General features: G+C 43.9%; 1 protein-coding gene across 3 annotated transcripts; it reads left to right on the plus strand.

Moving 5' to 3' along the window:
• The first annotated feature begins 1,031 nt into the window (after positions 1-1,031).
• Positions 1,032-11,813, plus strand: ttll6 (tubulin tyrosine ligase-like family, member 6). Of its 3 annotated transcripts, XM_034570611.1 has the most exons (16): positions 1,032-1,114; positions 4,859-5,002; positions 5,238-5,275; positions 5,366-5,484; positions 5,971-6,101; positions 6,187-6,343; positions 6,426-6,569; positions 6,685-6,770; positions 6,859-7,084; positions 7,545-7,723; positions 7,817-8,005; positions 8,780-8,927; positions 9,248-9,484; positions 9,580-9,666; positions 10,527-10,698; positions 11,216-11,813. In XM_034570611.1, the coding sequence occupies exons 2-16, from the start codon at positions 4,860-4,862 to the stop codon at positions 11,419-11,421; spliced, it is 2,262 nt and encodes a 753-aa protein (XP_034426502.1). In that variant the 5' UTR covers positions 1,032-1,114; position 4,859; the 3' UTR covers positions 11,422-11,813. The 3 variants fall into 3 exon arrangements, with proteins under 3 accessions (XP_034426502.1, XP_034426504.1, XP_034426503.1); XM_034570613.1 differs by lacking the exon at positions 1,032-1,114 and having other exon boundaries at positions 4,872-5,002; positions 5,235-5,275; XM_034570612.1 differs by lacking the exons at positions 1,032-1,114; positions 4,859-5,002 and having other exon boundaries at positions 5,235-5,275; positions 10,530-10,698.
• Positions 11,814-15,241: the final 3,428 nt, after the last annotated feature.

The following is a 15,241-nucleotide window of genomic DNA, read 5'->3' on the forward strand; positions in this document are numbered from 1 at the left end:
TTTACAGTTTTATTATGGTCACATACTTAACTTTCACGAGGTTTTACTGGTTTTTACACTGTGGCCAGTCGTGGTACAAGATGTCATTGTACTGTGTTCATATGGTATTAATCTACTTTTTGTACAGTCGACAGTAATATCATAAACCTGCAGCTTCACAGTTTCATATCTCAGAGAGAAGGACATTTCCATATCCCCTTCACAACACTGCCTTGCTTATTTAATAACCTGAGCTTTTCTTTATTTTAATCAAACAACTTCCCTGCCCCTTATTTAATATCAGGCCATAAAAAGACACCGCTGTCACATTAAATTATAATTTCCCCTCACTGTTATCGTGAGAGAGCTCCTGTAGCCGGTGTGTCACTCGCTCTCTGCCACACGCAGATTAAATACCTGCAGAAGCACAACACTGGCTTGAGGTGACGTGCTGGAAGCCTGTGATCTTTAAAGCACGAGGAGTAAAGGTTGATAAGAGTGTAGGATGTCAGCTAATGCTTAATTAATGCTGATTGGTTCATTAATCTCTGTTCATCTTCACCAACTGTTTGACCTAGTTTTCCTTCCTGCCCTACTTCCAATGTCTTGTTTGGGAGCTTCAGCTGAAGGTGCTTCACGTCATCTTGGCCCAGAGGACCGATGTCCAGCCTGCAACACCTTTCAGCACAGATTTCAATTTAACAACACGAGTGGTTGAAAAGCACTTCTCGTATTTCAGGGAACAAATATCAGGGATTATCCCTCTCCGCCCGCTCCCCGCTGAGGTCTCCTGCTCATTCTCTCTCCATCATGTCGAGAGGGATCGGGTGTGTGTCCCCGCCGCTTCTAATTGGTCACCAGATCCACCGGCGGGCTCGTTGCTTGAGTGTGTAAGTCAATCTGAACTGAACCATCCTCGTGGTCATACTGATCTACTGTGTGTGTCTGTCTGTGTGTGTGTGTGTGTGGGGCAGATGGTGCAGGTGCTTGAGACGTGGCTGTGTGGTTTGTCTAACGAGGAGAGTGACAGCATCTTAACGGGCTCTTAAAACCAAGATTCCTGTAGCGAGAGCCAGACGGACGAGGGGCAGCCACCATCACCTCCGTCCTCACAGATGTAGGCCCAACGATGCAGGTGAGGAACAGTCATTTCTCAAATAAGGCCACTGAGACTTGACAGGAAACACTTTAGCTGCTGGAACTAACGCTGTCTAATTAATACAACACTCCTGCAATAAATCCTGCCTTCGTAAAAGGTCACAGTGGGGGGGGTTGTTGTTTTACACAAGTGTTAATTCAATTTTCTGATGCTTTTGGAGGCTGGACTCTGTGCTGAACCTGTTTAATTACACTCAGACATGTTTACGATATATTTTCTGCATCCATTTATATCAATAAAGGCAAAGTAAATATTAGATTTAACTCAGCAGCCTCTTCAAAGGCCACAAAGTTCAGTCTGCCGCTCAGACAGATTCAACAAAGACAGAACCTTAGTGGTCAAGTGATCAGTTCATTCAAATAATATTATCTGACGGTGATTTTGATGATATTGTCGATGTTTTATGTAGAATTTAAAGGTTTATCCAAAGCAACTTTAAAGAATTCAACCTTGTTAGTGCTGCAGTTCTATTTAGGTAAGATTATAGTTAATGTTAGTTTGCCGACTCATGGTTTAGCCCGAATGTTGACGTCTCTACAGTGACATTTAAACAAGTCGTTGTTTTCGGAGGACAGATAATACAAACCTGTTGTTGATGCACGGTGATGGAGGAGTTGGAGAAATCCTTCCCGGGGCTGTAACCGTATCCGGGCTGAGATCAGTGGGGCGTCTTAGCCCAACGTAAAGCTCACGGTCCAGGGGCAGGATTATCCAGATCATTGGATCAGAATACCGTTACCTAGCACCGTAGCCTCCCACAGAGTTGCTGGGATGTCCCTCCTTAATGCACCCCCCCCCCCTCCTCCTTCACCAGTAGTCTGTCACGATCATTACCAGGACTAAACTTGACCTCACCTTCACCTCACAAGACACCAGATAGGAGGCAGCGGCGAGCAGCTGAGACGAGTGGTCGCCGCTGTGCTCAAGTCCGAGTGCAGACGGACGTTTGCAGATCAGGGACATTTCTGGAATTAAACTCGCCTCGCTGCTCCTGTGCAGCATTTTCATCCAGGCAGACAAATCTCAACAGCAGTTAAACATGTTGTGTAATTTATCACCGACGCTCATGAATCCAAATAACGGTGGGGATCCCAGACGTTTCCTCCGGTGCCTTCATGAGCTTCATATTTCTGCTTCAGAGAGAAATATCTCAACAACTTTTGGATGTTTGACGCAGTGATTCACATCATGAATCCCTTGAACCACAGACTGTGAGTAAAGATGGACGATGCGTCTCTACTTCCTCCCACTATCCTGAAATGAAGCCAAAACAACGCTGCCATCTTGCGAAGAGGACGTCATTAGAGTAGAGATCGAGGGGTGGGGCCACCGTAGCGAGGGTGTGGCCAATACACATGCTTGACCAATCGTGAGCCAGTCTCAGCTGTCAATAATGATGTTGCATATTTAAAACCAAACTCTACATTTTGGAACCAAACATTTAAAACCAAACATTTTGGAGAAAGATTTATTCACAGTTTACATCTCAGCTTGGCCATTGTCCCATCTGCTAACATGGAGGAGGCGGGGTTTATGACTCATACCACTGCCTTTAACCTCAAATCTTTAGTTTGTCAAGCATTTCAGTTTATGAGAAAATACCCTAAAGATATTTGATATTCTCGTCTCCCTTTGTGTTCCGTGCGATGCATTGTGTGAAGAAGCCGTCAGCGTGACTGCAGAATTTCCTTTTGATGCACAAAGTAAAAAGATATAAAGACTGCGGCTGGTGAGAAAAAGTTAAAAAAGTAATGAAGTAGATCTTAAAAAAACATTGTGATGTTAATTGACAGTAGTTTTCCAAAGCTACAGTCTCATTCAGATATTTGTTTACCTCACTGACTCCACTTTTTTATTTTATGAATGGAATAGAACATAATTAAAACGCATCAAACTGTAGATGTGTGGATTAAATCCCTGCGATATTGTTGCGGTATCATTTGTATCCGTCCTGCGACAATAACTCTTGGCTGCCGGTGAGTGAGCAGTGCGCTGACAGCCGGAGCACTCACCTGATGAGAGAAATGGAAACGGAAACATGATTCCACACTTACAGCATGTACTTCGTTCTGTGTGATGGAGTTTCATTGTGAGGCTGAGCAGCGCAGCCCATTAAAAGAGAGCTGTGAGTGTCGGAAAACGGAACGGCATCATTTGCTCTTTGTCGTCGGTGTCATCGAAACCTTTTTGCATTTGCTTACAGTCAAATGAGCTCGTACTGTATGCAGGGGCGTTCCACGGGACTTTGGAGGCCCCAGGTGAAAGGGGCCCTGAGGGTGATGTTCTGTGTCTTTGACAATGAAGTCGACTGCCAGGTCTCTCAAGTCAGATTCAGGCCTTTCGTCCTCTGGCTTAGAGAGAAACTCTGGTCCATGAATCCACCTTTTGTTTGTCCGGAAGTCGTCCACTCTCGTTCCCCTGGATGCTCCATCAGCTGGATTCTCCTTAGAACCAGTATATCTCCATTGTTCCACATCAGCTGCTTCTCTGATGTCTGAAAGGCAGGTGAAGGGAGTAACGGCCGTCTTTCAGCACTAAACTTAATGTCCTCTCTTGACATTTCAGCCTGTTCCTCTGATGACCTCTCGCTGAATTCACGGTTATATTGTTAAACCAACATTTCCCCAATGTTTGCAATGGATATTCGATTGGTACTTACAGCTGAACCGGCAGTTTGTTTCCTGCTGTTGTTTCCACCTCGACGTGGACCATTAAGAACCCATCCCACGTCACCTTATAGGGTCCGCCTCTCTGGATATCAACCAGCTCCCACGGTTCCATCACCTTTGATGCGTTTGTTCCAATGAGCGAGTCAATGTCAGAGTCAATTTCATGGAGTTCAATACCCCTCGGATATGGCCATTGATCAACATCTCCTTGCATGGGAACATTCAGCTTTGTCACAGGCCGGCACTTTAGGGTGAAAACATCAGGCAACTCTATGAAGTCATCCTTATCCAATCCAGACACAGGAATGGAAGACAGCGACAGTAGGATTGAGATTGCTGGTGGTTGGAGCATTAGCCTTTTCAAAATAAGAGCATCCGTAATATTATCCTTTGATCCCATGAGCCCTTGCAGCCTTTTTCAGATACTTGCCTGCTTGCTTATTTCTGCAAAGCGGGATCAAACAATCACGATCCCTCCGTGGCGTCTGGACGCCCACGACCGAACACAGCAGCAGCAACTCAGACCTTCAGCGCAAATCCGACAAACGCTGCCGACACAATTAACGCCACCAAAGCACAAAGCTGCGCAATGACACATGACCGTCAAATCCAATCGTTGTGCCGTCTTCCAGTCGCTGTGCGTTGTGTTTCCGTTTAGTACGATGCGCTCCTGTTTGGCTCGGCTGTGCTTTATATTGCGTAAATAAATATAAATGTTCTTGTTCCAAAGTTCTTTGTTCCAAAGGAAGGTTTTTTTCCTTTCATGTTCCAAGGGAATTTTACTTTAATGTAATGTTTAATGTAAACTTAACCAAAAGCCACTGAGGCACCAGTTCTAGTTGCGTTGTACTCGGGCAATTAAACAAACCCATTGTCTAGTGTCTAAAAATATATAAATGCAAAAAATAACAACAATAATCCCAATATATCAAACTAATGAAACACCTCTTACAGCCGGTTCAGGGTTAGCGCCCGGCCCCAGGAGATTCCCTGCCTTCCCTTCCCTGTTGCACCCCCCCCCTAACCGGGCCTCTGTCTGTGACACATGCAGGATGGGTCTACCTGTGGTCAGCCCAGACAAATACGGCGATGTGCTTAAATGTGAGCTGCGAGGAGAGGAGGGCGAGAGCCAGAGTGAAGCCTGCACCCCCATCAGGCCGCCTGTCATCAAGAAGAGGAGGAAAGGCAAGAAGAGGTACTTTACTGCTGGTTCTCCTCCATTTGTGCTTCTACAGTTATTTCCCATTAACAGCTGGGCACCCTGACAGCTACCATTTTATAACTTGTCCTCGAGGCTCTTAAGATTTTGTTTCCTCATTTGTCCTCATCATTTGGGGGGGAAAGGGAAGATGAGTGTAATGAGGCGTCTGTAGGACCTCGCAGCAAAGCAGATGTCTGTCCTTCTTTTTGTCTCTCTTCTCTTCCAGATGACTGTGGATCAGCCTCACCAACTGCAAGTATGAAAGTGGTATGTATGGGACAAAAAGGACTGAATTAAGATAAATGTCTGTTAAAGCGTTGGGAGCTTCTAAAGAAAACCTCTCGACGTCTGTCTCAGTGCGACGAGCTGCCTGCAGGTACGGCCTCAAGGAGGTGGCGGAGGGCGAGGACTGGACGCTGTTTTGGACGGACTTCTCTGTGACTCTACTCCGCGTTAAGGACATGAAGTGTTACCAGGTACACGATTGAATTCACTCTCAGCCGCAGTCACATTACCGCCATCATCACAAAAGGCTAATTGAACTGGACCCAACGCTGTAAAATAATCGTCTGGTAATTCAATTTCTTTACCTGGAGATGGATCACGGGAGACTAGTCGCACTGCTCTTTCATTTTGTAACGTCTCCACATGTCTTTTTAATTATCCTCAATATGTTTACCCATGAAATAAAAGAAGAAGGATGTTTGTAGAGATTCACATTTGGAAAAGATCTTCAAGCAAACAGTTTGTAGTTTAATTGGGTTTTTCAGTGCGGTTACTATTCAGCAAGTTAATACCAATGTCCTCCAATCTTCTCTTCTGTTCTTCTAACTATGAATAAAGGAGATGGGTTTATTTTGTTATACCCACTTCCTCCTAATAAAAATATGCAGCACAGTCCTCATACGCTCATGGAATATTTCCCATGTAAACCCCATCGTCTGCTTTGTTTGTCTTCGCAGAAAATAAACCATTTCCCAGGGATGAATGAGATCTGCCGCAAAGATTTACTGGCAAGAAACATGAACCACATGCTCAAGCTCTTCCCCAAAGACTACGGCATCTTCCCCCGGACGTGGTGCCTTCCCGCAGAGTCAGTGTGCTCCGTCCTCGTGTCATTCTGCTCTTCCCCGGCGTCTCCCCTGTTCACTAACTCCTCCTCCGGTTGCACTTTGCAGTTACAGCGAGTTCCAAGCGTACACCAGGGCCAAAAAACACAGGACGTATATCTGTAAGCCAGACGCCGGTTGCCAGGGCAAAGGCATCTTCATCACCAAGTCGAGTAAAGACATTCCAGCTGGAGAACACATGATCTGCCAGGTGTACATCTCCAGGGTGAGGGTCCGTCCGGCAGCACGTGGAGCAGCACCTGGAACACAGACTGATATCCTGACGTGTTGTCTTTTGTGTTCCTCAGCCTTTCATCATTGACGGGTTCAAGTTCGACCTGCGTATTTACGTGCTGGTGACGTCATGTGACCCGTTCAGCGTGTTCATGTTCAAGGAGGGACTGGCTCGCTTCTGCACCACACACTACAACGAGCCCAAGCACGGCAACGTGGTAGGAACCGTTAAAGAATATCCAATCATAATCGTAAAGTACTAATACATATATATATATATTTGTGTGTGTGTGTGATGCTGTGTACTGTACTGACCTTGTCTGTGTGACTCAGGATGACGTGTGCATGCATCTCACCAACTACTCAATCAACAAGAACAGTGAGAGGTTTGTCCGTGACGAGGACACTGGCAGCAAACGGTATAAATGTCCCGAAGTAAAATCTCACATTCCTTTACTGTTGCTAAAGTAAGTTCTGTTTAATTTTTTGTATTGTTTTCTCTCGTAGAAAACTGTCCACGCTGAACAAGTACCTGGAGTCCATCAGCTGCAACACGGAGAAGATGTGGAGCGACATCGAGGACGTGATCATAAAGACGCTGATCTCCGCTCAGCCGACCCTCAAGCACAACTACCAGACCTGCTTCCCCAACCACACCAGCGGCAGCGTCTGCTTCGAGATCCTGGGCTTCGACGTGCTGCTGGACCACCGCCTGCGGCCCTGGGTGCTGGAGGTGAGGGACCTGGGTTTAATACACTGGGCAGATCAGTCATCGCTGCTCACAAGCTCCTCACTGTCCTGCTTATCGGCATGAAAGTAACAGAAATGTATGAATGGGAAATTCATTCAAGTGGGTTTTTTAATCCCTGAACATTTCCCCCCTCGTTTCCCTTGTAAAACTCATTTCACACGGTATCACACATATATTGTGAATCGGTTTATTCCAGCTCTCCATCGAGGCTTGATGGTGTTTACGTTGAGTTGAATATTAAAACGCAGACCTCCGTGTTTTATGGCCACATCAAATATTGCAAATGTCTTGTGCATCATTTACTCACATTTTCCTCCAGATTCAGATGTTTGGTTTCTTTAAAAACTCAAATTTAAAGTAAATATTTGTTTAAGGGGGAAAAGTGTGACTCAGGAAATTGATTATTGATTCAAACATGTGTGATGTTTCTCTGTGTGTCCAGGTGAACCACTCACCGAGTTTCACCACCGACTCCCAGCTGGACCGCGAGGTGAAGGATGCCTTGTTGTACGACACCCTGGTTCTCATCAACTTGGGCGCCTGCGACCGCCGCAAGATCACCAAGGAGGAGAGACGCAGGGTGAAGGACCGGCTGGAGCAGAACCACACCCGAGAGGCCAGGTACGCTCCTGTCAGACGTCTTTCTACGTTCATCCAGTGTGTTCGCGGGTCGCCGTTAACGTGTGTGTGTGTGTCTGTGTGTTGTACCACCAGGCTGGAGGAGCTGCGGCAGTGCCAGGCGGCCACGGTGGAGCAGATGGAGCAGTACGAGGCCGACAACCTGGGAGGCTTCAAGAGGATCTACCCCCGACACGGAGCGGAGAAATACGACAAGTACTTCAAACACAGCAACGTCCTCTTTCAGAAGACGGCCGCGTCCCAGGCCAGAGAGGACTGCTCCAGGTACCAGCAACACACATTCAACACACTCAACACAACACAACACAACACAACTGGTCTCGTTACCGCTCACTCTGTCTGCACCTTCTTTAAGAAGATCATTTCTTTTTGAAATACTGATATTTTTCCACTACTTTTAAGAAAATAAGGTTTTTTTGGATGGTAGGATATTGTTACTTTGGGATTTACTGGCCTAAAGTATAAAGAATAGAATGTGGCTACTTGCAAATTAATTATTCAGCAATGCAACAATAACACGATCTATTTATGAATGTATACAACACCCACTATTTACTGAAACCTTTATTCATTCTAATGATGACGTGTTACCTTTGAGTAACACTTTTATTGGCAGAATATAAAACAGGCAAGAAAATACAAGTGTTTATTAATATATTTGTCAACAATAATGTGACAATAACTCGTCTTACAAGCACCTACGAGTGACGGCTGCTGCATAAACACATGATAAAAGAAAATATAGTAACTGGCATTTTATTTTATATTTTATTACTATATTTTCAGAATATATAGAAGATATAGAGAAGTTGTAATTCTTGATAATCTTGTCCATTATTAAACAGCTGTTATAACTAAACCCAAAACCTTTTATTAACAGTTTTGAATAGTGTCTATAAAAGATGAAAGAGATGGAGTTGAGTAAATAAATAAAAGAAGAAAAAATAAATGATTAGATTTGATTCGAGGCAACTTATCTAAAACTCCTGTCACTTCATATCAGAGTTGCTTGATTTTGCGTGTTTGTGTGTTTTTTAGGCAACAACTGCAGGAGCTGCGTCTGAAGGAGGAGAAGGAGAAGGAGAGGGAGCAGAGGGGGGGTCGGAGGAGAGACCTGCAGGGGGAGACGGCGGGGGAGCGGGTCAGACGGCGACAGACACCAGCTCGAGTCCCCCCCACACGGCCGGTGAGGAGCCAGTGTCCACATGGAACCACCAGAGGGAGGCAAACCGCTCCTGCCCCCTGACGGATGGTTCATATTCTGTCTGACCCCATCCTCAGAGCTAATGTGTAGAAACCACGTTTTAAATTAGCCAGAATAATATTGCTGCTGATAACTTTTATTACAAATATGCTTTGTTGTCAACACCAGGAAAAACTAACACAGTCATCGATGTTATTCAGTGACAGTAATTGCTAATATATTGGGAACCTAATACTCGTGGTTCCATATAGAGTCAGGCCATAAAAACAAATTGAATCACAGGGCTCTTTGTTTGTATCCAGCCTCGTCTATCCCGGCTGGTGGAGGATCCTGAAGCTGCGCACGTCCGAGCGGAGAAGCAGAAGCAGGAGGAGGAGGCGGCGGCGGAGGTGGAGGAGGAGCAGCGGGTGGAGGCCCTTCTCCAGAGGAAGAAACTACTGCAGGACCTGGGGGTGGTGGAGCAGATCCGGCAGCTGCTGCAGGGCCCGGCAGGGAGAGACCCCCAGCAGAGGAAGCAGCCGAGACACCAGGAGACCAAGGTTCGAGCTGAACACTGGGTTAACTCACTTTACAACCTGATTTCTCACTGTCTCTTCGTTCTCTTAACTGTTTCTGTTGGTTTTGTTCATTTCAGTTTGACCCTGTGATGCAGTTTCCCCAAAGGCAGCAGCAGCCGCCGCCGCCGCCGCCGCCGCCGCCCGGCCCTCAGACCACACGGCAGGTACACGACCAGGGACGCCAATCCAATCTAAACTAGAGGTGCTTAACTCCACCAAGGCTAATGCTCCATCTCAGCTTTTTAAATATACTGGATCCGCCCATTTATCCAGATCCTCTCCAAAATGTAATGAGTTCCTTCTCAGGTCACGCCCCCCCCCAATGTGTTTTGTAGTTTTTGGGTAATCCAGCTGACAAACAGCAATAAAAACATAAACTCATTTTAGTGACGCTAATATTTCAGATCAGGTTTATTTAAAGAAAACACAGAAATATCACAGAAATCCAGTCGTACTTGCAAAACATCACGTTATGGTGACTTTAACTTATTTTTATAAAATGAAGAAATAAAGATTTCTATTAGTTTTTGTTCATTTTAATTATTTTAATCATTTACACACATGAAGCTGCAGCTGACGATTATTTCCATTTTGGATTAATCAGCTTTTCAAACAATTTGCATAATGTGTTCAAATATTTGAACAAAATTCCATTTACATTTGTATTTTAAATATTATTGTCTTGTTCTGAATGACAAAGAGAATCCAGCAACATATTTAATGCTGGAACCTGACAATATAAATATATATATATATTATCTAATATAAAAAATTACTTGAACCATTAAACACTTGCGGAATAATTTTCTTTCGACTAATAAAACGTCGGTCGTCTGCTCATTTACACCGGATATTATTTGAGCTTTACATTTGAGATTATGAGCAATAGAATTTTTTTCAAACGTCAAATTGTTGGTTTTAAATTGTAAATGTAAATATGAATGTATCACAGTTAATTCAAAGCAGCTCCATGGATATGAATAATTGTGTCTGGATGTCTCTGATGGAATTAACCCTGACCCAGCAGCGTGTGCTCAGGCCCCCGGCGGAGCAGAGCGGCCCGAACCAGTCCGTCTGTCCGCTGCTCGAGAGCCACAACAGAGTGGGAGACGCTCCCAGCACCATCAGCACCATCAACACCATCAGCACCATCAACACCATCAACACCATCAGCACCCAGCGGATACACTGGTCAGGTAACACATCTCCACACTCTGCTCGCTGGGAGGAGCAGAAACCTCTTCAGGCGGGGGAACTACAAAACGTCTTTAGATCAGACTGTTCGTTGCATTATTTTTTCATTCGAAATATATAAATTTTGCAATTTTTTTATGCTCCACTATCTTCTAAAAAAAATTAATGTAGCTACAGTAAAAAGCATTTTTAATTATGAAAAAAAGCTTGACTCATTTAAATTTGAAAAGGTGCACGGAAACATCTCTGAATATTCTACATGAGAAATATTAAAACACATCAAAGATGAACATAACACGACCTCGATAATTAGTCTGCGCTTTTAATTTCAGCTCATTATTGTTTCCTCCTGTTTTAATAATAGAAGAGTTGTGATACATTTGTGTAATATTGAGAATCTCTGCAGAGTTTCCACGGAGCAGCTTTATTAAACACATTATTAAAACCACTGGACTTGTTTGGTCTTTCCAGGGGAGATTTCACGTTGTCTCTCGCTCTGTGTGTTTTCCGCTCCGTCAGTCAGCAGATCTCTGGACGTGTGGCAGGAGAGCAGGAGGAGCTCCGTCTCCGACACCCGGCTCAGCGTCTCCACCGTACACCCCCCCGCTGCCCTGCAGAGCCTGCTCGTCATCTCCAGAGCCCCACTGGTCCGGAGGCCTGGCTTCTCTCAGGCCAGGGGCCCCCGGCACAGCAGAGGCCAGCGACGAGCGGGGGCCACGGACTGACGCCGCTCCGCGTTTAAAATCCACTTTGCAGGAGCGGGACGTGAAGAGAGCCGGAGGTAGAGAGGCCGTAAACTGTGATGATACAGAAACTCACTGTGCCGATGATGGATGGGTCACGTTCGCAGACTTTTATATGTGGACTCCTGCAGTTTGCTCCGCTCGCCACCTCACAGCATCACCTGCAGCACAGCAGAGAACAAGTTATGGCTTTTTTTATGTTTTATACCAGTGTGTGTGTGTGTGTTTGTGTGTGTGTGTGTGTGTTTGCTCAGAAATGTGAAATATATTGCCGTCTGTGCCAAAATAAAAGCACACAAGCCTCATTTAACACAGTTTAACACAGTGTGTGATTGAGATCTGCACGTTTCCTCTGAAAAGCACCAGAATCTACTTAACTCGCTGATTGTTGGGTTTTGATATGAGCTTCAATCACGTCAGTAAACTCTAACTGACTATTAGGACACGTTAGACATTAAGGTTTGACTAATTAATTATAAGATTTCATTTCATTCTCATTTAAGCTGAAGCATGTTATGAGGAAAGGCCTGTTGCTTCTCAGCTCCGTGGAATTTGAGGTCAAGTATCGAAAATAACTGTATTTGCACTGATGATCAATAAAATGTACTTTTTTTTTTTATCTGGGAAAAACAATTGCAGTTCAAAGCAATTGTTTTTAAAATTTATATTCATTATTTAGAATTTCATTTCCTTTTTTTTAAATACTTATTTTAACTTTCTCCTGATTTCATTTATTGCAAAGTTGTAAATTAATGTTTTAAAAATATGTTTGCTCCTGTTTCATCTCAGGACTTTTCTCTTTGAGTTACAGAGGTTTGAAAGATTTACAGCTTCCGGTTTCTTTATGTTCACAGACTGAAAAAAATCAACTAAACAATACATGATGTTCAAATAATGAAAAATTGTTGTTTTTAAAACTCTGCAAAACCAGATTCTTCTTCTTATTCTTACACGTGAATTGATATTATTGAAAAGAAGCAGAAAGGCAAAAAAACACTCAAATGTCTAATGAAGCTTCCACAGTTTATAAAACTTCACATTGATCGAACGATTTGAATCAAGAGACTGAATTAAATATATTTACTGAGCAGTGAAGATTTTCGTTTTTAATTTTTTAATTTTTGTACGATTTCCATGATTGAAATATCACAACAGCTTCATGTCTGAAGGTCAAAAGGCCCAGAGAGAGAAAATAAAAGATTTTAGGAAGAATTATCATCTCAAAGAAACATTTAATGGAAAAGATCCTCGTGTTGTTGGTTTTATTTCATTTCATCCCTTTTTATTTTTGTTTCAAATCCACAAATATACATTTTGAACATATGACAATTTGTTTTTTTTGTGTCTTGGAAAAAAAAAGAGATCAAAGTGCAGGGGGGGGGGGGGGTGAGTTGTATTTAAGGAATTTATGGTTTTATTGCGTCTATAAATGTCGGAAATCTCCCGCTGAAAAGGATCATTTCACACAAAGCAGAACGGAAATACACGTGTAGAAAAAAACATCAAGGAGAAAGAAGTTTTATAGGATTAATTTCTTTAAATTGCTTTGAAGATTAAAGTTTCATTTTGTCCTGATAATCTTAATAAGGTTTGATGTTTTAAAGTAAATTCTCCCTCAGGCTGAAATGATCAATAATCCAACGATCTGAAGGAATTCGTTGATTATCAGGGATCACAACTGAATTTAATTTAATAAATATTTGATCCTGGTTTCATATCATTTGAGCACAAAAAGAAAATGTGAGGTTTGCAGATTATTCCCGTGCGTATTGGAGGTGAAGATGAAACAGTGGAGGTTTGGGATTGAGGAGGATTATGGATGAAATCATCTGATATGATCAACACTTGAATTGTTTGACGTCTGGAGGATGTTATGTTCAGATTAGAGAAACAATAAGAAGACGCACAGACCTTGTTCATCCACCTCCGAACCAGGAGGCTGCAGCAGAACCAGCAGAACCAGCAGAACCCCCCCAGTCCTCCCACATCCTCCCACGCAGCAGGAACCGTTCAGGCCTTTGGAGGAAATAAAGATGGCGAAGGGGAAGAATGTCCCGAGAACAAAAACGGCTGCTGTTTATGAAAATTTACAACTTTGCCTTGGAAGTTTACGACTCGCGCGGCTCCCGGATTGGCTGCTGGCGGTCATGTGGCCCAGCAGCAATGGGAACTTATTTCCCATGAGGTCCCATCGCAGCTGCTGTTTCCCAGCGCTCATCCACTTAACGCTCGTAACGAAACCTTTTCTGGACTCGTGTGTGTTTGTGTTGATTGTGGCGGCTGCGTAAAAGGTGCGTAATGCTCCATGATGGAGGCTGTGCGCGGCGCCATGTTGATGTGGCACCCGCACTTTGTGTGTGTGTGTGTGCGTGTGCGTGGGAATGAGGCAGCGTCACGCTCCTGGACGGTGGCGGGATTAATGGATGGAATCACCTGAGCGAGGTGGCGGACGTGCGGGGGAGAGGAGGCCGGGAGGACGCGGGAGGAGGCTCGGGTGGAGTGGCAGCCTCACACCGGCCATGATGGATTATCAACAAAAGGTAAGAGCTCCGTGTTTCTCCTCCTGCGGCGGAGAGGAGGCGAGCTCCCGCGCCGCCGCAGCTCTGCTCCGGCCGAAGTGTCACTGAGGCTCTGGAGCTGGTTTCTGTCTGCAAACGAAAAGACACGGAGCACGAGACAGGATCCAGAAAGATCCACAAACCTGCGTCTTCCTCTGGGCTGCGTTGGTGCGAGCGATTCACCACCAGCTGCTGCTCCGTCTGCGTAGAACCAGACCGGAGCTGCAGGACTCGACCTGGAACCAGTGGGAGCAGACAGATGTTGTGAGCAGACAGATGTTGTAAACAGACAGATGTTGCGGGTCTGAGGCCTGATGTGGAACCAGTGGATGTGATGTGATGGTTTCTGGTTTCCAGGCCTGGTGGTGATGATGATGATGATGATGATGATGGTGGTCACGAGGCCTAACACACCTGAGACACGGTTTATTAAACATCATCCACATTTTAAACTCTTCAAATCATCTGAGGTTATTTTACATTATCTCATTTGGTCAGTTTTATTCTGAAAAACCATGTCAGGAGTCTTTTATGTTGAAAGCGAGGCGCTGTCTCATCGAGGGTTCCGCCTTTTATTTTATTTCCCAGTTTTTATATTATTATTATTATTGAACAAATAGTTGCTCTAATTTCTGACCTCGTATTTAATAATAATATAAAAAGGCCAATAATCCTCATATTCAAGGTTCTGCAGGATTTCTGCTGCTTGTCTTTGTCTCATTTGACGCATCATGTGAAATATGTTATTTATAATAATAAAATAGTATTATTATTATGTTTATTATTCTCTCATGTTTGTTCCAGTTGATCAGATGAGTTCAGCAGCATCTGATCCTCACGAGGCTGCCGAGCTGCGGCCTGGTTCCGAGGCGGAGCCGCTTTTATTCCTTCGAGACCAAATCATCAGGATTTTACTGTTTTTAAAATGTTTTCTGAAGCGAAATCATTTCAAATAAAACACAACTTTACTCAGAAGCACAATTTTATCAAAGGTGAAATCAGGATTTTGTCATTTTTTTATGAGCTGATGCCAAACAAATATTTATTTTTCTGTCTAATTCAATCGAAACACTGCAACAAATTGAAGATTTTAATCAATACTGCGTTTTATTTCGTTACTATAAATTCAGTTTCATAAGCTAATGTAACTTTTCCATAGAGGAAATGTATTTATATGGATAATAAAAAATCTACATGGAATAATAATAAAGATCTGAAATAGAAATCACGAAGCAAATATCTTT

This window comes from Hippoglossus hippoglossus, chromosome 19 (assembly GCF_009819705.1).
Source record: "Hippoglossus hippoglossus isolate fHipHip1 chromosome 19, fHipHip1.pri, whole genome shotgun sequence".
Lineage (NCBI taxonomy): Eukaryota > Metazoa > Chordata > Actinopteri > Pleuronectiformes > Pleuronectidae > Hippoglossus > Hippoglossus hippoglossus.